Source organism: Callorhinus ursinus, unplaced genomic scaffold, assembly GCF_003265705.2.
Source record: "Callorhinus ursinus isolate GAN/ISIS: 27379988/994484 unplaced genomic scaffold, GSC_fseal_2.0 scaffold10, whole genome shotgun sequence".
In the NCBI taxonomy this organism is placed as follows: Eukaryota; Metazoa; Chordata; class Mammalia; order Carnivora; family Otariidae; genus Callorhinus; species Callorhinus ursinus.
In genome coordinates this window covers 55,975,326-56,001,626 of record NW_027397072.1, presented here as the reverse complement: position 1 = coordinate 56,001,626, position 26,301 = coordinate 55,975,326, and the positions used below count along the sequence as shown (strand labels likewise).

Below are 26,301 nucleotides of genomic sequence, written 5' to 3'. Positions count from 1 at the left end.
CATCGTGCTGAGCCAAGAAAGAACAAGAGAGGGAAGATCCAGCTTTATCCTTGCCCTGGAGGAGCCTGTGGTCAAGGAGGTCATTGCCTCTATTTGACTACCAGATACCAGTATAATTGCCTTCTGAGTAAAAAATACCATTTGATGAATCTTAGCATAGCATCATTAAAAAAAAAAAAAACCCTTATTTTCAAGCATTTTTGAGAAATGTTAGAAGGCATGGGAGTGTTCAAGCCGTTGAAGAGAGAAAACATGGGGAGAATCATATGCTTGCTCCACATATTTAAAATGGCTATCTTTTGGGGCCCCACAACTAGACAAAATGTGAGTGGAAATTAGAGGGAAATGAAACCCGTTTGTATGTTATATATTTGTATATTGACCAAGAACTTCCTGATGGAGCAAAGCCTCTCACTGTCGGCCTGCATTTATGACAAAAGAAATAATGTCTGGAGGACGATTGGGCTCTCAGTATCAGGTTAAAGTGTTGATTCCATGATCCTGAAGGTCTCTCCAGCCCTGGCTTTTCCATCTAGCCCTGTGAGTGTCTCCTAGAGCAGTGGTTCTCAGACTTTAAAGAATCACATGCCCCTTTGACAATCTGATGAAAAGTTATGGACACTCTCCCCAGGGGAGGAAAATGCAAGTATGTCCATAAACACAATTATTGCTGAAACAAGCCCCCCCCCCCCACCAAGTCTTTAGGAGGTCTCTGGACTTCAGGTTAGGACCTGTTGTCTCAGTGGATTTCCAATAGATGAGAACATAGGCATCGCTTACTCTGAAATTATATACATTGAAGAAAAAAGCCTCTTTGGGACTTAATTTAGAACCATGACTATGGTTTGCTATACATCTAATGCAATGCATCATTGATTTTATTCTGTCAGCTTTACTTTACAAGTGGCCCCGAGCAACTCACAACTTCACAGATATATGTACATAATTGTATGCACATATCTTACTTTAAAAATAATAATGATGCTGTTTGGTGTAACCACAGAGAGTCACAGAGATATGTTATTGTAACTGAGATTCTCGGGTAGATGGATTTTGGGGGAGTTCTTTCTGATTAGGACTGTCTTACATATTTATGCCAGAAGAGTTCATGAGCTATTTCTGATACTTAGACTTTAATCATGCTTAATGAACTGAACTAAACATAATTCTTGTTCTGTTTTGGTAACCTTGTGGATTTCTCCTAATGCTCAGTTTTGTATGACTATACCGTTCTTGAAATGCTAATACCCAAAATGCTAATTCAAGAGAGGACCACAAAAGTTAGATTTCATTTCAGAGAAGGGCATTCAGTATTCACAGGCCTCTCTGGAAGAGCAAGGCTGTGAGAAGAGTGATATTAGGTGGAAAATATTGGCTCCTTCCTTTGGTGAACACACAAATTTAAACATATAGGTTGCACAAAATTTGGATAAACTGAGGTGGAATCCAACATTTCTTGCATGAATGCCTGTATAATGTGGCAATAGCTGTGAGAAAAGAGGAGCCCGGCATCTAAGACCCAACACAATGAAAATGCAATGAATCGGAATGCCTCACAGATCATAGCGGAATCAGAATTTCCAGCAAGGAAAATCTTTTCATGGTGAATTAAGTGGTGGATGAAGAAAAATGGTGATGAAAAAAGGTAGGCACAGATCACAAACACTGGGCTCAGGGCTCACTGCTGAAGATTTAAGAACCTTAGCTAAAGCTATGCAGAATAGAATGTGGAAAATTGAATTTACTAAACAATTAAGCATTGAATTAATCTACATCCTGCACAGTAGAAAAGTGGGGGAGGGAGCAGAGCAGAGCTGAATAAATCAGTGGAGCTCATTAAAAGATAGTGAATATATCAGGTCTGTTGTAGCATAAAGGAGGACAGTTTCCTGTATAACATGGAATAATTCTTGGGTTCTAAATCACCTTTCTGGAGTCCTAGTCTTAATCAGATTAACAAACATGCTTCTGATGAGGTTGTTCTGTTGCTCTGTATTTTAGCTTGTTATCGGTAGCTTTTCTATTAATTACGAGTCAGATCACCAGTCAACAATAGTAGTGAGGGACAACATAAATAAAATGAGAGAGCCCAGGAGATGTCACTTGCAGGATCTCATGCATCCTGAAACTCCCACGGGTTCCTGCAGCCTCCCACATGCCTTGCCGGTCTTTTGTTCAATTACAGTTAATGCAATACTTTGCCATTTTCTCCTTCTAATTATATTTTCAAGTGGGATTTGTAGCACATAGAAAAACATCCTTTTACATGTCGAGGCACCGGGGTTTTGTGCCTGGCATTGTCTGTCCCCTGGGTGCTGTACCATTCTTTCTGCAGAGCTCTGAATAAACAAGTCCCCCTTTTAGAGCTGCAGTTGTACAAACTGAAAATTTATGCATTAACTGTTTGCATTCTGAGCATGTGTTCCAGATTACGTCTTCCAGCATTCTTCTGACATGCTGCAGAATGCGTGTTTGTCAAAAGCTCTTCTCTCACAGCGCACATATCTTTCAACCCCAGCATCAGCGGATCAATTAGCACCGTTTTTGAGAATATGCATAACGGTTGAGTCAGACATACAAGTGGTGGCTCTTTCTGCGACTTTATTTCATTGGGGGGGGAGGGGTGCATTAGTCTCCCGGCCAAGATTCTAGGGTAGGTGGCAGGCAGGCATCCTTTTCAGGAACAGGGACTCTTCCTTTGATTCTTACACAGCACGCCTCTTAGATGGGATCTTCCCCTTTCTCTCCCTGGGTGTCAGAGGCATTTTGATCTCCTCAGCCTTTCTTATCTTCTCTGGGACACAAAAATACTTCTCAAGACATAAGCAGAGAGCAACTCTGATTTTGCTAGGCACATTTAAAATGTTGGGAGGGTCAGTAAACTTTACTACTACACGGCCACGAACCGGGACATCCACTGACCGAAACGAGGTACGCATATTTTACACACAAGATCATCTTGCCTTTGCCACTAATAATCTTGAAGACAAATACCACTTCCCAGCCAAGAAACAGCCTTCTCTCCTGCATCATTCCTACTGTGCAGGATGACCAGTGACTCATAAGGCTGTTTTTGAAAGCTAGCACTAAAAGCTAATTAAAATCTTTTCTGGTGATAAAGGGAGATTTGGGAGAAGTGTTGCCATGATTGTTTTCCCCAAGAATTTAATTTACTGCCAATTTCTCCTATCTGAATGTTACTTTCAAATGCACCCAGTGATAAGAAGCAACATCTGTTTTCCGTTCAATAGTACAAGAAGGCTCGGCATGGGGCTGAGTGTACACAGTCCATGTGAATCTATTGTTATTCTCATTCCTTTTTTGTCCCTGTGCCTGGTCCATTTGCCATGTACCATCCGGCAAACAGCTGACACATACTAGCTATTATGGACCCCGGCCTAATTGTGAGATCTTAAAAGCTCTGCCATGTTTGTCTTCTAGGATGAATCAGAGTCCTCTCTAAACCGCAGTGCTGTAGACCACGGCTCCCATTTTGCATTTTCAGAGTAGTAGCAGACTGTTGTGCCAGAGGGTTTGTTGATGTTAAAAATATAGTCAGAATCAAGTGGCAGCATTCCCTCCCCCCCCTGACTTATTGGCCTGGGATGTTTCTGTTTTCCTCGGTAATAAAGCATACAATTACTTATAGAATAACTATTTATAGATATTATTTTAGCTCAGAAGCAGAACTTGGCAAATTTTCAATGTGCCAATGTAGCTCCAAGCTGGTTTGTGAAGGGGAACGGGGAAGATGTCTTGGCTGTCCGTCCTAGCCTTCCACAGCTTCGTCCTTGTATGATGGGATCCCACCGGACCAGTGTTAACAGACCACTCGATTTGGATTTCTGATTTGTGCCCCCACAGCCCTCTTGGAACAGAGATCACGATGACACGGCATCGACTCGTTCGGGAGGAACCCCAGGCCCTTCCAGCGGTGGCCACACATCACACAGTGGGGATAACAGCAGTGAGCAAGGTAGGAGAGGTGTTCTCATTCTCTTGTGCTACTTGTGTGATTTTTAAGGGTTGACAAATCAGAAATGTCTAGTTAGTTCCTATTTGTGCAGTTTTCCCTAGAACATAAGCCCCTTAGAGTAGGAGAGTTCGCTTCTCTTATTTTATTCTCCAGACCCTTTCTTCTTCTCTGCCATCCCAGCTGCCTAACTGCCTGTCACCTGGCCACCTCCATAAAACAGGGTCGGGGAATTGACTGAGGGCAAGTTTAGAGGAGATTAGAAGTTCAAATGTGCGTAAAGAGCATGTCCACTAATACCCTGCGATACAAATAAAAAGTAGTATTATTACTTGCCCTAAGAGGCTTCTCAAGAGATCATGAAGAAACATCTTCCAAGATTCCAAGTCAGTGCTGTCTTCAGATGCTTAGAAAGCAGTGGGCCTCTTAGGAACTCATGCTGGGCTTCCCTCTCCACTGGGTTGAAGCCGTTTTTTCTGGATTTACTCATCCACATCTCTTAAGTGCTCGACTTGATCGCAGAGTCAGACTACAGGGACTTAGGAAGAAATGAAAAGAAGCCAGATCAATTTAGCTCGTATTGTTCCTTGAATGCACATATCTGTGTGCGTATTTGCGTGTCCATTGATGTGCACGTCTGACCGTGACTAGTAGGAAAGAAAGTTTTAACATAAAGTTAATCTTCAGCAAAAAGGTGAATGAGTATTCAGATGTCTTGTACTGCCTTCGGTGAGACCCACTGCAGTGGAATTTTGTGTTCAATTAGAGCAACCAAAGCTTAAGAGCGTATTCTCTGAGTATAAAAAGACAGCTTTATTGAAGTTGACTCTGAGCCCACAGTAGGTGCATACTTTAAAATCTGGTTTGATGATCATGTTTCGTTGGATTGCCATTAGATAACAAAAGAATTTTGTTTTCTCACATACATTGGGCTGGACCAATTAGAATTGCAAAGTCTAAAATGAATTTGACATCATTAATTTGAAAACAAAACCAGGAAAGTTCATTTTTTTTTTAAGGCACATGTATGCTACTTGAACTGGGAATAGCTTCTTCACATAGAATTTTAAGCATCTGAGATATTTTATTGTTCAAAGAAAAGTTGCTGACTCCACCACAACTCTAAGTTTAGTAAAAATGGAGCGCAGGATAGTAAACCAGTTCAGAGCTGAGGCAGAAACATGTAACCTCTGACCTCTGACTTTTACTGGAAAATGATATGCAGCATAAATCCATGGGGCCTTTTCTCTTTCAAGTGTGTGTATGTATATGTGATGGTGTTGCTGCTCACGGGGCTGGGGCTAAGGTGATGTCAGCACTTTCAATATGAAGCCCTATTTTCAACTTCTTCCATGAGTTTTCAAAAAGGTGTAAAAGGAATCTAAATTCTTCTTCCTGTACTCCAAAATTGCGACATGAGGTCATAGCCTCTTGTTTTATTTGTTTCTTTTTCTTTTTCATTTTTTGCTTTAAAAAAAAATATATATATATATACATATATATATATATATATCTCGTCTAGGAACAGGCAGATAGCTTAGCTGCTGCTTTGAAGGCTTGCAAACTGCTGAAATGTACTTGAATTTAAAGTTGTAGCATATATGCTTTCTCAGACGTTATCTGATAAAAGGATTTTGAGAGGGCAAAGGCCCTGTCCCGGTTCTTCCCCTGTGACCCGTCATAACCAGGAATTAGGAATTTTGCATGTTTCCTTTTCCTTCAACAAGTGTTCTCCAAAGGCCAATTTAATAATGAATTTGATTGTAACCAGGAGACACGTATCTTTCACATTACCTGAGTTTTCGACTTACATTGCTTCTCTGTTGTATTTTTTCATATAAGAGCACCACCTACTTCTGTTTTGTTTTGTTTTTTTAAGAATTTTCACATAAATGATATCATTTGAATGAGCTCAGTTGAACCTTTCTAAAACAATCCTGGTCCCATTTGACAGAGGAGGAAAATAAGGTATGGATGCGCTGAGCACTTTGGGGAGGTCCCGGTGCAGCATCAGACCCCAAATTTCAGTTTCCTGATTATTTGTCTAAGATTCTTCTCCTCATGCCCTCTTTCCCGGCTCTCCACTAAAGAACTAAGCCAACGACTCCCACCGTGATCCAAAAGAAGCTTTCTGTGTAGACTTCCCTCCCCCCACCCTTCTGCCTCCCCCCGCTCTGTCCAGCACCTTGAGAGCTGGGGTGCAGGGGGCCCTCCTTTGGTCTTACCTGCCCTTCTCTGTGGCTTCTCGTGGGCAGTGTGCTGTCTCCCCTGCTAAAGGCAGAATCATGCCTGCGAGTGTTGCCGCCATTATGTCTGTGCATTTCCATGCCAACCGTGACCCTTCTAAACCTGTTTTCATCCCTGAGACCTGTGGAGCTGGGTCTTTGTGCAGCCTTTGGATTAACTGTGCACAGTGGCTTTTCCTTGTTTGCCCTGCCTGCCTTTTCTGGCAGCATAGACGTGTAAGCTGTGCCAGCATTTGGCCCATAGTGTGTGTCCTAAATAGTTATTTACACAGTTTGAGTCCATTTTAGTCAACTGGATAAATAACAGCCCTCTTCAAAAGATTTATAAATCCATAAATATGTCTTTATACATACCCAATAGACAGAAATAACTCAATCTGTCAAAAACATATCCAGAGAGGTGTTTCCCCTACAGACAGGAGTAATACATATTTTAAAAGTTTCTCTACCTACTGTTTGTACTGTGTTTCTTTTTCCTCATTCCTTTTCATTTTTTACCACTTCATTATGGCACCTGTGGTACACACACACACACACACACAAAAAAAAAAAAAAGAAAGAAAGAAAAATCCCTAGGCTCTAGTCGTCTGTTAAATAACCTTATCTGTGCATGACGTAGGCATACAACAGGCTGTGTCTCAACCGAGTCCTGTTCTTTTGGACTTTCAAAGTAAAAAAAAAAAAAAAAGTCATTCAGGAAATGTGTAATGTTCTGACAGATTTCAAAATACAATGACAATTCCTAGTTAGCCTTCCAGCAATTTGGGGGATTTTGAGTGCCTGATGACTTGCCAAATTAGCGGCTGTTGTGATTGATGGAATAGTTTTAGTCCAAATTTTTACCTAAGCATAAAACTATAAAACAGAAAATCCAATGCTGGGCATTCTAAAGAGAGCATATGCAAAAGATACATAATTAAGAAGATGCTAAAGATTATTATTCTTCAGGGATTTAATGTTTATTCATGATTTACATCTTTCCCCCAACTCAAATTGTTTATCATGGTAACTTTTCCTATGGCATCTACTTTCATGTAATATTAACACTGTGGCCGCTTGCAGGAAATTGATTCTTTAATAGTGGCGCTCCTTTAAGTTGGCATTGAAAAGGAAGGCCTGACATCTGTATTTGGTTGGGGGTTCCGCAGCTGTTGTTGCAACATTGATTCTGTGTAGTCCTTAACTTCCTCAAAGCACTTCCAAAGCTCTGAGATTGAATTCCGATTTTATCCCTGTCTATTATTTGCCCCTTTCCCATTTCAGAAGAGAAAAAAGTAAGCTCGGAAATATTGAAGAAACTGTCGGAGTCAGCTCTAGGATCTTGTCTCTTGGCTTTGCTTTGTAACTACTTTAGGATGGGGTGTTCTCATGAACCCAGGCAGAGTCTCATAAATAAGATGAGGTGCACATTGGCAGATACATGACCCTTTCGTGTGTCTTTTTTATCCTATCGTGTACGGCTGCCCTACTGACCAGATCCAGGGTCTACTCTAGGAAGCAGGTGGCTTGGAGCCAGAGAACACCAAGCATATCTGGTGCCTTTCCCCACCGTATTTGAACTCTTTCCCAGCAGGGCTGCCGCAGCCACTCTACAACTCACAAGCAGCTTTAGATATGACTGACCATGGTTTGCGTTTGGGCACATCTTCCTTTTTTTTTTTTTTTGTTTTTGTTTTTGGTTCAACATCAAGAGAGATGAGTATATGATAGTAATAAAATAATACAATAACATATTAAGGGCTGTCAGTCAGTGTAGGTTATTTCCCTCCCTCACTTTGTAAAGATCACAAAGGTTTAGAGAGGCTAGGAGGCTTGCCCAGAGTCACATACGGGTCGATAGTAGAGTCAGGACCTGAACCCATACAGTGTGACTCCAGAGCCCAAGCTCCTAATGCTTGTGTCCTCCAGTGCTTTCGTGTGGCGAGGAATGGGAAACAGATCACTGATGGACACTCTTTCTGTTACCAAGTTGCGGTCTCTTCTCCCCGTGTCTGTACGGGGCCTGGCCCTGTCTCTGTAAGGGTGACGGAGCCGGGAATAGGCCAGAATCAGTGTTAGCCTCAGGGGGGTTATACTCTGCCGGGGAGTGAGAATCTAGTTTCTTGTGTTAAGTAGAATGATTGAGATCTTTACAGAGGAGCATGATGATTGATATGATTAATTTGTATTGAGAGCCTATACCATTTCGCTCAAAGATTTGTTGAATTGAGAATAGGAGCATAAAAAACAAATAAGGCCCTTTCTCTTGCAGAGCATTTCCCATTTAAAGCTCGTCTCATTTTCCTCTTTTGTGAGGAAAAAGAAAAAGTATTATTTCGATGTTGAAATTTGATGTAAAACATCTCAACTCTAAAGGGCTTTAATGATTGCTGAAACCTCTAAAACCCACTTCTGAACTTCTCCTTTTGGGGCCAGGACTCAGTTCGACAATAGTATCTTTGCTCCCACTTCAAAAAAAAAAAAAAAAAGCAACACCGGGGTGTTTCTTTAAAGATGAACAATTGAAAAGCACTGCTATTTCTTTATACTAATGTGTCAATAGTTGCAGTGCCTCCCAGTGTCCCCTCTGCCCCCCACCCCCGCACTCCCTCCCCCCTCCAGCTTTTGTCAGAGTTCAGGCAACCTATAGGCAGAAGGCAATCCCATTTATTATTGAAGGGAATGTGAAGGCCGTTGTTTTAAGCTTACAGGCCAGCAGGCAGAGCCGGCTGGGAGGGGGCGGGGAGCAGGGAGAGGGGCGGTGGGGAAGGGCCACATTACGTTCCAGATGACTAAGCAACGATTTATATACCCGCTCGCCTTTTTACATGAAGAAGAAAAGTAATAACAGCCCAAAGCCGGGCATTTGAAACAGTCAGCTGTCCGATGAATAATGGGATAGGTGGGAAGGAGCGCTCTGATTGGATGTCTTAATGAGCACATTTCTCGCAGAGTTTGGGCTGCAGTTCCCCTTGACCTTTGCCCTTTATTGACCAAACTGACACTTCATTTTTCACATACTTCCAATTATGGCTCGGCTTAAGTGTTGCCCTCCCTCCTTTATTTCTTTCCTATGGACAACTTGAGAGTGGTTGAGGCCACAGAAGATATTTTAATTTGAAAAACTACCGCAGCAACTCACGTTTGGGATGTAATCTGTAATCTGCAGTTTTTCAGATGAAAACACAAAGTGAATGCTGCTTGTTTAGAAACAGTTTTCTTTGCCATTTTTTTTTTAAATCCCAACTGATTTTTAAAATAGTTGTTTATAATAACCTCAGAACCCTGTGAATCAAAAAAATGTTTGTTTGGGTTTTTTTCATTGCATTTGTCTGCTGGTCAGGGTACCTTGAATGATTTCTGTTTGTTCACACTTACTTCTTAAGTCTTACACTTCTGCGGGGACTTCTTGTATTTCAATGGTACCCTAATGCTTTTTGACTAATACGCTTCAGAGAGAAAAGTAAAATATAATTGTGACTGCAGGCCTTCGCCCTTAGACCACTGCAGCCCCGTGTGTTACTTTAGTTACATTTCATGTCGGTCTGCAGATTAAAGAGTGGCCTTTGCATGCAGTGGCAGGCAGAAGAGGAAAATGATTTCCTGATGGGAAAAGTCAGGTGTAAAAAAGAAAGGGGAAGTTATTATACTCAGCAAATCCCTGTTATCAAAAGGTCCATATTATTAACTTATCAAACATGTTGAACGAGATGGATAGACAGAGAATTGTTTTCCCCAGAACACCCCATGCTATATATTCACTTTTCCTTTTATTGACTCATCAAATGCGAGTAACTGTTTTCTGTTCCCCATTTTCTTGCCTTCTAGCATCATGAAAGCAGGTCATCTTAAAACAAAGAAAAATAACTTCGTCATCTAAAAAGTAGTAACTGTATATTTAGGGGGCATGCACTTGGCCATGAGGGTTTTCACAGAGAGTGCGTCTTCTGACTATTAGGCAATATCGCTGGCAAGCTGGAGGTCAGTGTTTTTCATCTTAAGCAACTGAAAAATGCATTTGAAATTATTTACTCCCAAATATATTTCCCTCCGACACAGAAGTATTTGTTTCAAAAGTGCATGAAGTGTTACGTACTTTATTATGTAGCCCTCTGGCATATCCATAGCATAATTTTACTATAATATGTTAATAAAAGAATATGTAAAAGGCAGACAAAGGTTCTGTCTTTTTCTGTAAGGTGACCTCTGTTACCAAGTAACTGCTTTACTTATGAGCTTATTAAAAACTCAAAAAATGAGCTTTTCATACTTCACAGGCATTGATGTGAAAATGAGCTGTCCTGTGAGTAGTTTTCTTGATCATTTTTAGAACAATTGATTAGCCAAAGAGCTCCTGTCATTAGTTGACATTGACTGATAGCAATTTGTCACAAGCTCTGAAGGTCAGCTAGACAGTTGGAGTTTCAGCCTGCCTTTGATTGACCTTTACTGATTCCATCCTCATGTGATTGGCTTTGAATAGGTCTGACCCTCGATTGGAAGAGACAGGGCATTCATCAACAGGGTCATTTCTTATATTTTCTGTTGATTGCTCATTTTTATTTATGTGTGAACTCATGGTCTGGAAATCTTATCAAATTTATACTCTAATTTTTGAAATTTAAAAGATATGATCCTTGTTAAGCATGGCCTTAAAACCACAATTCTGTTTTCCCCTTAGTTTGCAGTGTGATAGTGGACTCTGCGAGTGGTGTAGACTTGGCTGCTGACACTTGCCATTGTCACCTGTGCAGATACTGGAGTTTTGTGGCATGTGATGGATGCGTGCATGTCACATGGAATTTTGTTGTTGTCGCTGTTGTGGTTGTCTCTTAAGAAATGCCAGCTCTGGGGTGACTTGTAGAAGTTCTGAAATTATACCCCAATTCTCGGGCTTTCCTAGAATTAATTACACTGGCCTCTCAAGAGTCACGTGATAGTTTTAAATAAAAAATGAGTAAAGAACTATATGAATACTGATGTCATGTCAATTCATCATTTGGCTCTGCAGCCAGGAAGTATGAAAACTTTTTAAAAAGGTATCTTCTCAATTTCCCTCAGTCTGCTGTAAGTTAGAGAAAGCCTCTAATAGCATTAGCTGTTTGGTGAGAGTGGAATAGATTTTCTATTGTGGTGGACTCAGAGTTAGTTGTTCGTAATGCTCTGTTCTTTTCTTTCCAGAACTGTAAAGTATTTTCCCCAACTGCATCACATATAGAAGAACATACTCCACTCTTGTATAATAATGTGGGTTTTACTGCCTCGTATTAATAATAAAAATGGCGATCTGAGCTTTAAAAACCCAGATCCTAATGTGTCGTTATTTAATTATTTAATGCAGTTTCTAACGAAGGCCTTTCTTTTGTCTAATTCTCTCTCCCTTTCCCTTCTTGATTCCACATTGGGTTTTAAGCTATAAACAGTAACTTGTTTTTCAGGTCAGCCTTCCTAGGCATTCCAGGGCTGCCACACACAGCCTGCCTGGCACAGCTGAACCCGTGTTTCAGTTGCTACCCGAGAAAATAAACCAGGGGAGAACCCATCGTCCCGGGTGGTGGATTTTTCACTCCATGTCATTGTGGGCAAGGCAGAAGTGAGGAAGTTAATTTTAGGGAAGTATCCATTTAATGTAGCCCAAGGAGATAAAAAGAATTTAGAATTGTAATTGCTTTTGTGGATGAGCCAAAATATTATCAAGAGTTGCATTTAAGGGGGGGAAATGTAAATTTATACAATCTGGTCAAGTTGTCAAAAATGGATTAAGCGCTTACCGTCTGGCAGGTGCTCCGTATGAGGCTCTAAGAACGAGTAGGGCATAGTATTTGCCCTCAGGAAGTTTGTGTGTGCTACCATGAGCGTCAAGCATATGTAAGTGGAATATTCTGTAAATACTGAATATTCTTAGGGAGCTGTGAGCGTATTTATTTCACAACATGCCAGTGACCCAGACACGGTGAACTCTGTGATCAGGGCTGTTGGCTGAAAGACAGGGTGAGGGATATTTGGCCTAGCTGGCAGAGGGACACCTCCCCCTTGGTCCTCTGACTGCTGTAGAGGTTCAGCATCTTGTGGGCCCTGTGAGATCAGTGTTGATCTCTAGCCCACTCTCAGGAACTTGGTTCAGCCCTCCTACATAGCCATGAGGCCACTCAGGGCCTCTGCTGCCTGAACCACTGGGGTCACCATTGCTTTCTCCACCGTTAGTCACCTGGCTGCGGACTCTTCCTCATCCTTTTCAGGGATCTCTGACGTTTTGGGGGAGAGGGGATGCGTTTGGCCATCTGGCAAGGTCAACGGATGCCTTGTTAGTGTAATATTTTTATTAATGCATAAAGTAAAACACATCGGACTACAAGAGAAACTAATTATATTGAAATTCAGCTATCAAAATGTTTAAAAAAAACAACTTGTAATACAATGATATAGTGCTCTGTTAAATATGTGTTAAATAACAAGGTCTAGCAGTGATTCTATCGTCTACCACATTTTTGAAATAGTGATGAATGTAAGTGATGTTTTAAGATGTTTGTAACAACTATATTATTGTATGTAAATATGGTTTCCTTTGGTGACAAAGTCACAGGTCCTGCTAATGGTTCTGTGGTTTGTTACTTACCTAGATATGCACTGGAAAGAAGTGCTAATTTCAGTTAGAGGTTAGTGAGAAATAAAAGGTAAATCTTTCCACTTCCAAGTAGGAAGATCTTCTCAATTCTAACCCTGGGCCCCCTAGGTGGGGAGGGCCTATGTAGCCCAAGTTAAAAACTTCTGAACTTAATTGAAGTGTAATCTGCAGGAAGTATCCTGTGAACCCCCAGATTGGGGGAAGTCACCTCTTCTGTGTTGTCATGGTGTCCTGTGTCTTACCCTTTTTCATATACTGAAGTGAACCATTCATGCATCAGCCTCCTCAGGATACTTCCTGGGAAGGGACTGTGTCTTCTTCATTTTTAAATCTCCTGTGCCCAGAATAGTTATGGGCACATGGCCATGGGTGGGTAATTATTTATTCAAGAGGATTGGGAACGCTCTCATGCTTTCAAACTGTGATTACACTACATTCTCTCAGCACTGATTTCTTCTGGGTGCCAGATGGCTAATGACATGGCAATCTCAGTCAAAATGTAAATAGACACTGAGGTCTTACCTGTCCTGACTCCCAGAGATCCATTTTAACAGAAGCACTCAAGAAAAGACTCAATAGGTAGTCCTTTCAGAATTGGTGGTAGATGGGTTTGGGGACGTACCTTAAATCATGCCGCCCACATGATTGCCTGCTCTACCCGCTCCTACTTTTGGGCACCATCCTGTGGCCCAGAACGGGCTTCTAGCAGAGGATGGGTGGGGACCGGCAGCAACATTTTGGGATCTTTTAAGGGACCTTACGGTAGGGTGAATGATGAATGCTGAGACAGGACCCTGTGTTACCCTGGGAGGACGCTTTTATATCTGCTGTTCCCAGCAGCAGACATGATTCCATCCCATGGGATGTGATAGTCCGCCCTGCTCCTGAGTCTATCTCCTTCCTCCATGAATGCTAGTACTAATTAAGGATAGTGGTAGAGGTTTTGGCTGTTGGCCTAGCAAAAACTAACCCAAACAGTAAATTTATGCCAAGCATTTTCCTTAAAAAGAGGTAGGCGTTGTCTACCTCTTACATTGATTGGTCCCAGAAGTGTAGTTGGTAAGTTGGGTTTTGCTCAAGTGTCTGGCTTTGTGGATTAGTTCAGTCTTGCAGATAATTTTCCATAATTACTTAACCTAAAAGCATTCTGTTTGATTAGTACAATTAGCTTTGGCTTTCCCCCATTTACCAATATCAACCCGTATGCATTCCCTCCTAGACATAGCTCATCTTATTTCCTAACAAAGGGTGAAAGACGTAGAATTTTCTTTTCCTTCTTTTTTTTTTTAAAGACTTTATTTATTTATTTGAGAGAGAGAGCGAGAGCGTGAACACGAGTTGGGGGCGGGGGGAGAGGCAGAGGGAGAAGCAGACTTCCTGCTGAGCAGGGAGCCCAGTGCAGGGCTTGATCCTGGTCCTGGCTGGGATCTTGGCCTGAGCCCAAGGCAGACGCTTAACCAACTGAGCCACCCAGGCGCCCCATCTTTTACTTCTTTCCACATCAGGAGAGAAAAAGAATATGAACATACCTAGAAAATCTTAAATTTTCTTCAAATTTGTATATTTTTAAGGAAGGGGGAATTGAGGAATGAAGGTAGAAAATACTGAACTTACTTGTTGCTAGATTATTAACATTCAATCAATGCTATCTCTTGAAAAATTTCATTTGTTTGAGTTTGAATCTTTCCTTGAGTGCCCCTCTGACAGCAGGACAGATAGCACCTTAATACCTTTTAAATTTTGATACTTTAGGAGAAGAGTATATATCTTAATTTTACAATGTACTCATATATTCTCTCCTTCATTCTAAGAAAGGGTTTAAGGAAATTAACAAAATTATATAGTATACAATAGGATAAAAATGAGGATGTGAAGAAATGAGAACAAAAAGAAAACAAACAAGAGGCCAGCCATAAGGGCAGTACAGAACAAGATGAGGTGTAAAAGATGGTGTCCAGTTGCTAGAGGTAGTCAGTTTGGCTCTGAGCTACCTAGCGGCCAAAATGAAGAGTGAAATATAATTAGTTACAAGATTGACAGAGTCCACGGAAGTTGTCTGGAAGAATCCCTTTGACTGGTGTGAAGACTGGAGCGAGATTCTCACGTGTGTCCGCACCGGGGGAATCCGGTGAGTTGGCTCCTCTTGCACTTGCCTCAGCTCCTGGCCCTGTGCTGCAGATGTAGCTGCTGCCAGATAAATATTTGGTTGACCTGGTTGACTAGATGGATGCCTGGATTCATATTCAGCCCAGTCTTCCTTTAACTTCGTGGCACCTAACCGAGTCTCGATTTCCATGGTTGAAAGAGATGGCGGCCTTTCTTCATCTGAGGCCGGGGTGCCAGTTGTTTCATGACGCCTTTCCCCCTCTTCTGTCTCCTTCCTCTGACCATTTTATGGTGCGCCAGCTCCATTTCCCAGTCTTTTCTCCCCGTCCCTGGGGCCAGTGATGCAGGTGAGAATGCTCTTGTTGTTCTGGTTATTGTCCCCTGAAACAGGGTTAATGGCACCTGAGAGATTCATTGAGCGGTGAAGAACTGGGGTGCCACCTTCGGAAGATTCAGGTGCCACACTCTTTAAAAATGGACGTTCTGAGGGAATGCGGTTTCAGCCTATACAATCAGAGGGGCTTTGCGTTGTGAATATTTTGTTCACTACATCCTAGCACCAAGAACATCCCCTTATGTGAAAGGAATGCATTTAGTGCAAATAAAAAATATTGCTTGATACTGTGAATTTAAAGCTTCTGAGAGGAATATTCTCAAAGGTAATGGAGGAAGGACAGATATAGCACCATGCCCTAACTTAATGAGTATTCACTGAACGTCTCCTATGTGCCAGCCCAGTGCTAAATGTGAGAACTCAGAGTGAAGAGGCTGTTCCTGGAACCGAGAAGCTGACTGACGGTCCAGTGGCCGGGCAGGCAGTTCACATATAGTAGGTTAAGGCTCGTGACTGGGTAGGCCCAGTGTGCTTTGGAAGTAGAGGAATGGCCCCTAACCAACTGGCAAAAAAGGAAGCAGGTACTTGGCAGAGGTGTGGCCTCTCCCTGTCCTTACTCCATCACAACACCCTGTCTCATGGAGCCGGAATGGGACTTGGATGTGGGTCACTCTCCACATGGCACTCCCATCTCCAGAGTTGGCCCTAGCAGCAATCTGCTTTCCATTCCCAGTCTTCCAGCTAGCTCCCCCAAGGGGGTGAGTCTGTGATGGGAACTTGAGGCCGGTGAAGTAGAGGGACATGTGAGGCAAAGAAATTAGTTGGTGTGAAGGTGAGGAAGAAAATGAGAGCATGACTCTTGGAGGCTTTGTGTGTGCTTCAGCAGGAGCAGAGAACAGGGTGTGGGAGAGGAAAGTCTGAGGGGAAGGCCAGAGGCAGCAGGGACCAGACCGTGAAGGATCATTATCTGTCGTCCCAAGGAATTGGGAGTTTGCTTGGGAGGCCTTGGGGAGTCATGGCAGAGCTGTGTGAAGGAGGAACAGATGCAGGGGAAGGCTGGTGTCGCGCTGCAGTTATTCTGAAATGTTGAGGACGTGACAAGGCAGAGTGAAGGCACTGGAGAGGAGAGCTTTGGAGAAGGAGACTGGACCAGACCAAGAGACTGAGGGGACGCCAGGGGAGGTGGGTTTGGAACGGTCTGGGTTGATGCCAAGGTCTCAGAATACTGCTGCCTACACCACAGGTCCCTTCTGGAGGGCTCACTGTTTTCTGGAGTGTAACTTCACCTCTCCAGATATGGGGACAATATGGCTGGCCATTGCTGCCTATGGCTTGTTCCTCACACCCTGGCTGGGCAGAAGCAACACTTCTCCTACCCCTTCCTGAGGGTTGCCCACGGAAGTCCGGCCACCACTCTCTCTCTGCTCACTGCTTTCCTTCGGGGAGGGCCCTGGCTCCATGGGGACCAGGGGGCTGGGTGGAAAGGAAGAGACCAGCGAAGCTATCCTGGGAATTCCATGACTCATTTCATCAGTTTACTGCTCTGAAAATGAGGTGACTTCCGCCTTTGCTTGACAGCTGATTGATGAACATTTCCTGAGTATTTGCAGAGTAGATATTTTGTTACACGGGCCTTGGTGTTCATGGTCTCCCACTGGATTCTCACCCTCCTGTGCTTCAGCCCCTTCTCCTTCCCGGGCTGCTAATGTTTCTGTTTATGTAGAGTCTTCAAATCACCTGCCCAAAACTTAAGAGACTCCAGGGCTGGAAATAGTACACTCTTGGGCTGCTGATATAACTCTGGCTACGTTTGCTTTTTGCCAGAATACTAGAGAGTGAAGGATAATTTTTTATACTGAAACAGTATTTGTTTAGACTAACAACACTGTCACCTGGTACTTAGTATGCCTACGTTGAACGTTGTCCTGAAAATTAGTGTACTTCATTTTGTGTGTCTAGAATTTTTTTGTTCATTTTCAGTTTTCACTTTCTTTCCCAGGATGTGGGTTTGTGTATTTTTAGAAAGATTGTCCTTTACTTCGATTCCAGATGTCCCGACGCTATTGATAGGAAAGGAGTCGGCTTTGGAAAACACTAATTGTTTTGCTCAATGATAGGATGTTAATAAAAGCTATATAGCAAGAGGTGTAATCATTACTTTTAGGCTCCAAGCATGCTCCTTAGGCTCATTTTTCATAACCGAAGTGGAGACAATAGGTTTGCACTATGTGGGTCAGAGTCATCGTCTTAGATAGTGGCCATGGTCCTTAGATTTAATTTTCATATTTCAAATGGACGCGGTAGGTTTAACGTGTCTTACTTTGCAGCTGGAACAGGGATTCTCTTTTTAATCTGTAAGTCGAAGATGGCATGGAGCCAGGTGCTGCCCGGATCCAAATGCATAGTTCCTGTTGATATCAGTGAGTTTCATGATGGATTGGAAAGAAATATGTGGCCTTTATTCCAAATATCTATTTGACTCCTTAGAATTAAACATGCTGAACAAATCCTAGCACTTTTCTAAGTTAGAATGAAGTGTTTTCTAACGTAGCAACCATGCTGGCTTAAAGGAATAATGCAACAATTCCAAATAGACACACACACATAACCGTAGAATTGGTTTTCAGGCAGAGAGAAGCAACTGGGCTCCAGGAACCTGGGCGGCATAGTAAAGGACATGGCTGTATTGAGCTACACAAAATTGCCTTTAAAGAGAATAGGTAAGGGGAGAAAGCTGTTCCTTTGGATAGTGCTGTGCTCGTGGGAGCACACATATTGTTGTTGGCAAGTAGTTCTAGTAAGGGCCCTCCTGTACTTCCTCAATCCTATTGCCCTGTGGTGGGAATGGTAGGGCAATATTCGTTCAGGATTGACTGATGTTTGCATCTATAAATAAATGTACTCAAATCATAATTGTAATAACAGGATTGTTTGATTACCTGGCAATGGCCTTGTTCTGAGATAGCTTTTGGATCACCTGTTCATTGGGAACATTTGACAGACCTCATGTTTATTACCCAATTGAATGTCAGTAGCAATTGCAGCTAAAGATAAACAAAAATGCAAGTACTTGTTGACCTTGACTTTTTTCCACAAGAGATTGGACTTGATGGCTCTATTGCTGTTGAGCTGATAAGGGTTATAAACAGTAGTTTAAAGAAAATGTTTTATTCCCAGAGGAAAATACCCTATTTGCTGTGGGAAATGGCAATAGCCCTGTGTACCCTTTGCCAGATTTTCTTAATTCACCTTTATTTGGCCTGTGGGAAAAGGATATGGGGGGGGAAACTTCTTGTGGCTTTAATGTACATTTGCATAGATTGTTATAACTTGTGAATGGTGTAGTTAGCCGATTGAATACAATTTTAGAAGAAGCCAATGACGTCTCTATGATTTACAATATTTAGTAACATGATTTCTTTTGAAACTATCATGTTAATATAATATTGTGTTTCAGAGATGCAGATCTTTGTAAAAATGCACCATGGTGCAAAAATGCTCTTTCAGATTCTAAGTAAAAACATGAAAATATCATTGGTTAGTGATTTCACCGGGGGCAAGGAGAGAGAAAATTTGACCTGGTGGATATATTTACATGGGATACTGCAGAAGTACACTGGGGGATGTAACAATCAGCGCTTTTCTTTGGGCACCCAGTCTTAAATCCCAGATTTGAATCAAGAAACTCTGGGCCATTAAGGATTCCCCATTTCTTGGTGAGGCATAAAGCCTTGGTGACCTATCCTTTTTGCTCTTAAAAATCCCACTGCATTTTCCTTGTGAGGAGAGGTGCTTTGGCTTAATGCCACTGGCTTCAACTTTTGCTCTTAAAATGTTGTTTTGATGCATAGTGTAGTGATGGATGAATTGATTTCTGTGCATAAACGGTGGCCTAGATTCTTGCCCTGTAGAAATCCATGGAATTAAAAACTGTAGGTTCCCGGAGTGATAAGAGGTAAGCAAATGATTAGATATGCATGCAGGGGAAAAAATTGAGATGCTCATAGAATGGAAATAAGGGTCTATATAATTTGCAAGTTTAATGTAAATGTAAGCCACTAATACAACTAATAATTTAATGCTAATATGTGAGAGTAAGTAAATGTAATTCTAATCATCTCCTATTTGGTGTGTTCTCAGAGGGTTCTGAGTAACAATGTACTGTACTGGAATATTTCCCTGGCCTTCTAGGATGCAAATCGGGTCTGCTGACAACTGTGGCCCTTATGAGACCTCTGGGATGCTAGCGACTCAGGACTAGAGGTTTCTGTCTAGGTTGAAGTTTGGGACAATTTGAGATTGCAGAACCTAAGGCAGAATTTCCTTCAGAGAGGTTTAGAACACTGGCTATGGGGTTTATAGAATAGGTATCCAAGATCTTGTCCAACGTGCCCATTGGTATTATTTAATAATACAGACTATATTTTTTCTAAAAATATTCTAAAAATGTAGGACCTTTGCTCTATTTTTCAAAGTACAGATTTCCTTGTGAAGGTATCAGGGCAGCTTTGGATCCATTTTTTTTGTGAGAACAGGTCCACTGAACGAAATTTTAAAATGTAAGTAAAGGAAGCCATACCGTCTATAACCAATAGGGAATGTCATGCTGTCTTTCAGAAAACCATGACAGAAGAGTTCCACTCTCCCCGGTCTTCTTTGCTAGCCACCTCCCCCCACCCCTTTTTTTCCTCGTGAATTTCTTCGGAGAATAACTGCTTGCTGACTTCCACTTTTCTGTGAAAATTTTGCGAAGAACACTGGAAATCTCTGCAATGACGGGTGCCATAGCAGATTATTATGATGTCCATTACTTGGTGAATGAAATTAGGAAGAGTTTATTTCTGACAGGGCACCTACCCTTCCCTGGGACAGAAAGGCTGTAACCTAGAATCTTCGTTAAAAATCACGTCCTCAGGATTGCCAGGGATTCTCTGATACATTAGAGATGAGCAGAGGGGGGTCCGCTGCCTCCGGTGGGTGTCCCAGCCCCCTGTAGCCAGCGGGTGCCCGGGACTCTCCGCTCAGGGCTCCTCATTCTGGGCTGCACCAGGGGGAATGTGGGCGGGGAGTGCTTGCTTTCCTCCTAGCCGTCACTGAAGGATGTGGCAAGGACATGAATTGTTTGTGGCTGGCTCTCTATCCTGCTGCTAGAAAGACTTCTGCGTTTATCTGCATTTTTCTGAGCACCAGTCGCTGCGAAGCCACCTCCCAGGCCACTTTGTGGGAAAGCTTTCTTTATGGTGGATGACGTGGCATTTCTTGTCACTTCCTCAAATTCCTTCCCGCTGCCTATCAGCATTGCTCTGGACTTATCTGGGTTGAGCTTCAGCCAGCCGGAGCTAATCCAGGTTCCTATTTCAGAGGAGCAGAATGACGGCAATGACCCTGCCATTTCTCGGCTTGTGACCTGGGGTGCGGAGAGAAGAGGGGTGCAGGAGTTGAGGGCCATCGGCTTGGTTCTCAAGACTGGTACCTTTAGTCTCTTCTTTGCCCCGCATGGTCCTGCTTCCCCATAAGGCTGACAGTGGTGTTTATTTTGATGTGAAGCTGGATGTAACTTTTCCAGTTCTAACCCAAAGACATAGAGGCGTGTTTACCTGAGTAAACCTTCTTCCACGGGGCTCAGCCCTGACAATTCTGAACCTCTCAGAGGAAGTCTTCTGAATTGGGATTTAACGTGGCAGAGACACGTGGCTCTCTGGTTCTGATCTTCCTTTGTTTAACAAATGTTTACTGAACACCTACTCTAAGCCACATACAATGCTGGGTAATGGGAAGGAAACATCTCCTAAAAATAACAATTTTTCAGTCTATGAAATGTGTCTACCTAACTTAGTTTCTAGCAGGGTAGCTAGCTCTCTATGTCTCCATTTTATGGGTGAGAATTGCCTGAGGTCTGACCGGGTATATGTGCGAAAACCCTGGGACCAGAACCAGCCAGGTTTTTCAACTCTGACACCTTTCTTTTGTACCAGGTTAAGAAGAAACCTAGTAACTGGTATCTTCTTGGTTCACTTATTTCTGAAGTGCGTTCACCAGTACTCTCTCACTGGGAAGAAAGAAGAGAAAATAAAATAGGAAGGATCTTTAGAAGGAAGTGATGAAGTATTGCTTAGCATTATATTTCTTTCTTTCTTTTTTCATTCATTCATTCATTCATTCATTCATTCATTCATTCATTCATTCATTCATTCACAGAGTACCTCCTGTATACCAGGCACTGTGCTAAATCTTGGTACAACAAGGATGAAGAAGACCAATTCCTGCCCTCAAGGAATTTACAATCCAGTGTTTGATTCTCCCTTCACTCCCAAATTAAGAAATGAATGGGACTCATCTGTTTGTGATTGATGCTTTTTAGGAGTTACTTTCTCCTTCATTCAATTCAGTTGATGCACTTCACTGATGTTCAGGCATAAGGGGCCTTCAGTATATGAGTAGAACTGAAGCAGTCTTCTCTTGGTCTTTCCTCATGGAAAAATGGTGTAAGTTTAACTTCCTTGTGCAGAAAAACAACTTAAACTTACTATAAAATGGGGTGGTGTTCGTACCTATGTACAGGGTTGTCGAGAAAATTAAACAAGTTGATGTACAGAACTTAGAACAGTGCCTGGCACATAGTATGTGTGTATGTGTTTGTGTATGTGTTAGCTGCTACCGTTATCCATCATCATCGTCATCATCATCATCATTATCTGGTTTGTTTTTCTTTCTTCAGAAAAGAAACTCTGGTTAGGACTGGTACTCATTCCTGAGTGTGAGTGATGGTGGAACAAGGAATCAAGAATCTAGTATTATTCCCTTCCCAATGGAGAGTGTTTGTCTGCCCTTTTGCATCAGGACAGGAGTCATTCTAAATTTGGTGGGCCACTGAGATTTCTGCTCATATAAGACCCCCTTCTATTATATATCACTCTCAAATGCCCCAAGTCACATCTGTCACTTTTACTTTCGGAGGCGATGATGAGGAAATGAGTAAGAAGAGACATGGGTACAAATGGCATCTTTCTTACCACAAGGCCATTGGTCTACTGGATTCTTTTAAAGCAAAGGCTAGGGTTCTGTCTCCACCACATATGAAGGTGTTTGTGAGAAGATGAGGTTTGCAGTGAGAGTCAAGGTGATGTATTGAATGGCGTACCTCTTGTTGATGATCAGATGGGTCATATGATGGGATGGGTTCTGTGCTCTCAGAGAACATAGGTGGGATTCCCTCACAAGAGCCCAGCTGAGATGAGGAATATAACAGTTTCTTCTCACATCTCTGGTCTTATTTTGTCACAATAACCTTTGGCTTTTGATGAAGCTATTGGACAATATCAGGCCTTTCAGTTTCGGGATGCCATGTTACCAGCAAATTTTAAGATCTTGGTAGATAATCCTTAGTTTCATAGAGAAATTTTACCAAATATTATATAGATCTTAAGGACTAGGTTTATGGTCATTGCAATTGGTTAAAAAAAAAAAAAGGTTTAAAGTATCTCTTGCCTATCCATTGTGAATAGGAAAGGTTGATTATGGGTAGTTATGGAGAGGTGAAACTAAACATACAGGCAGGTCTTTGTTTATAGCAAATTAGCTGTACTACTTCTTTCTCTCTCTTTTTTAAAAAGATTTTATTTATTTATTTGTCAGAGAGAGAGGGAGCACAAACAGGGCAAGCAACAGGCAGAGGGAGAAGCAGACTCCCTGCCGAGCGAGGAGTCCTATGTGGGGCTTGATCCCAGGACCCTGGGATCATGACCTGAACCGAAGGCAGACGCTCAACTGAGCCACCCGGGCGCCCCTCTACTACTTCTTTCACCTGCAAAATCACTGGTGGTGCTGACTGCCCACTCTTCCTCTCCCCCACCTCATTGTTCACCTCTTTTCTTGCTGTTCTTTATATTCACAGTGTTGTTGCCCTATTATGATGACATCAGAGAGTCTATTTTGACTATTTTAATTTCTTTTTGCAACCACCCACTCATGACACAGGAATGTGTTTGAATTTTTGGTATTAGTTGCAAAGCCATCCCTCTTCAAGGGAACAGAGGTGGTTTCCTAACAACCAAACAGGATCCAGCTCCTTTCAAAGAGAGGAATTTATGATCCATGTGGTGGTGACTCTGTTCTATGGTGGCACGATGTGGTGGCCCACCGTAGAGCCGACGATGGTACACGGAAGATGGGAAACACAGGGCAGCCCCTGTGGAGCCTTGCATTGAGATTCTTTTACCCCATCTTATTTGTTCTCATTTTTCTCAACTTTTTATTCTGAATATTTTCATACATAGAGAAAAATCAAATAGTTTAATAAGTACCCATAACTCACCAGTCCATTTCAACAATTGTTAACATTTTGTCACACTTGTTTTGTCGATAATATGTGATGCACACTCATGTGTTTATAGTGCTATATATTCCTCTTCAGTAACAAAGAATATTTAAGAATCCATACATTTCTGAGGCTATAAATAAATCAGTGACACCTGTATCCCCCCCCCCCCCCCCACCCCATCACGGTGCTGAACCACTTATTTCGGCATCTGAGAAACCAGTATTAAAGCATCAGGAGAATATGATTGTGCCTGATTCTAGGTGAGGATCAGCGCATAGTGACCAATTTCTATTTTAAATACTTGTTTATGTGCGCCTTATGCTGGGAACTTTTAAGTGTCTTTCTCTGAGGCTGCAGAGTGTGGTGAGCTGCAGAGACTGCTGTTGTTGGGAGACAGGTATTCCGGATCTGTCCCCACTGGATAAGGTACAAGCCCCGTGCTCGGGGTTGGACCACTCACATAACCTCAGTGGGATGAAATTTCTTCTGGAAATAAAAGAGGCTGGGCTAGATCATTGAAACGTTTTCCTTCACTTCTAAAATACTAAAATTCTAAGAACCAGGTTGAACAACCCTGGGTAGACTGAAGAACTTTCAGTAAACATTTTACATATAGACTGAAATTTGCAGAAGGTCAGTAAATTCCACAAGATTTCATGGTCAGTGAGGAGAAATTCTGAATCTAGGACTTTGCATTGGTAATAGCAATCAAAAGTACAGACCTATCCCCGACAGGTGAGTTTTTCTGAATATCTAGGTACAAAGTAGTGTTATGGATTTGATTCTTTTATGCGCAGGTATGGGTGAAAAGGTCCAAATGCATACCAGCTTTTTTAGTAGATGTGGAATATATAACCGCTTTATTTGGTTGTTACTGAAATTTCCAAGTGATTTGCCTATTTAAACATTTGTATCCTGCATTTGTCTTATATACTCTATTTATGCTGGGGAAGGGGTGTGGGTCAGGAATGACAGGGAGAGATGGATTTATATGTTACATCAAGTGAAATAATCATTTCAGTAAGATCATATATGAAGTTGTCTTATAATGTTTGGGGAGGTTTTATATTTTTCCCCCTTTTTCAAATGTAGTCTTCTGAGAGTAACTATGACTAGGTCAAGTATACACTGAGCTTTTGAGAAATTATCTTTTTTTTCTTCTTTTGAGAGGCGATGAAGACTTTTTTTTTAATCTTTTGGTATAAATCAGTGGACAGTATGAACATTTATTTGTCATCTTGGACTTACTCTGTTGATGACAAGCTGACTACGTATGTGTTAGCACACAGAGGTAATGGAAATGTCAGCCTGATATTGGCTAGTGAAATTTCCAGCAGAGTCTTCTTAATATAACATCTGTTTTAATAAATGGCCTTAAGAGATAGAGGTGTTCTCTGTTCCTAATGTAAATATCCTTCTGCTGCTTACCTGCCAATTTGGGTTCCTTAAAGTTAATTCTTCCTCAAGTTTTTTGTTTTGTTTTTAACTATTTGATGAGAGGATCACACAGCTAAGGCCAGCTAAAAGGGATGTATTATTTGAACTGCTTCCATTGTTTTTAAAATCATTGTTTGTGTTGTAATCCTTTCAAAAAGCCAGCCCGTAGCTGCTTTCCTGTTTAAAGAGTGAGCTCTTTCCATTGGCAGATCACCTTCATTTAATCCTGTGAAAGCGCATACTAAATTCTTAGCAACAGTGCATTTTTAGCATCACGAACGTACTACCAAGAAAAACTGAATATGGTAAACAAGTAGAAAACTACGCCTCGGTTGTCTAAGAAGGTAATTGTTTCTTGCTTTTGGAGCCTTGTGTATATATCCCACTTGGTACAATTAGCGTCTATAAACATTTGAACGACTTTGTAGTTGAAACACTATATATTTCAGGAAGCAGATGAAGGAAGGTTTTTCAGGTTGATTCCTAATACAGCTAGTTTACTTTTCATCGTTGGTGCTATTTTGAGGTTTTATTGCATTAAAATGTATCGGTGTTGTTAATATAAACCTTCAACAAGTTTGCTTAAATATTGGACCCTGACAGGATGTGGGACAAGCATGGCATTGTGGAGAATACCACCCTGGCCCGAGTCAAGTGTAGAATGCTGCAAACACATTGTGCTAATTTTAGCTTACAAAGAGGATGAAGATAAACTGCCTACCGCTAGTTTGCCATATGCTATCCTGGTGATAATATTCAAGTGCAAAATATTCCATAGAGAGTCTTATTGTTTCAGTAAGAGAAGCATGGATAAGAGTTAAGCAAATTTCTGCTCAGTAAGTTTATAAGAAATAATGAAGTAAAACAATTCTCAAATGCAGGTAGATGAAATCTGCTAAATTTGTTTTGGCTTTATTGACTTTCATGGGAGTTGACTGAATTAGTTTTGGTTTATATTTGATCCAATTTTATCTATTTTTCACATGTAAATCTTAAAAATCAATCTGAATAAATATTGATCTCTTTCAGAAAGGCAAAAATACAGTTTGGATTGCATAAAACTGTTTAAAAGACAGCATCCCTTGAAGTTCAATAAAGGAATAAAGCAATCTGTTCAGTTGGTTTTAAAATAACACTTTAAAAAGCCTTTTTAAAAATGAAAAAGTCAAAATCCATTACACTTCCATATTTGGCAAATTCAGTGCCTACAGTTTCACCGAAGAGTGTTTGACCTATTTATTTGTCCCTGAGACCACTTCACAGTGAAGGGATTGTTAGTTC

The 26,301-nt window shown here is 41.6% G+C and overlaps 1 protein-coding gene across 2 annotated transcripts in view; it reads left to right on the top strand.

Moving 5' to 3' along the window:
* The window catches only part of MEIS1 (Meis homeobox 1), a 132,079-nt gene that overhangs the window by 25,231 nt on the left and 80,547 nt on the right, over positions 1–26,301 (top strand). For both annotated transcript variants that reach the window (XM_025868568.2, XM_025868570.2), the window contains exon 7: positions 3,865–3,976. In XM_025868568.2, coding sequence (XP_025724353.1) covers positions 3,865–3,976 — 112 coding nt within the window. The remainder of the gene's footprint in view (positions 1–3,864; positions 3,977–26,301) is intronic.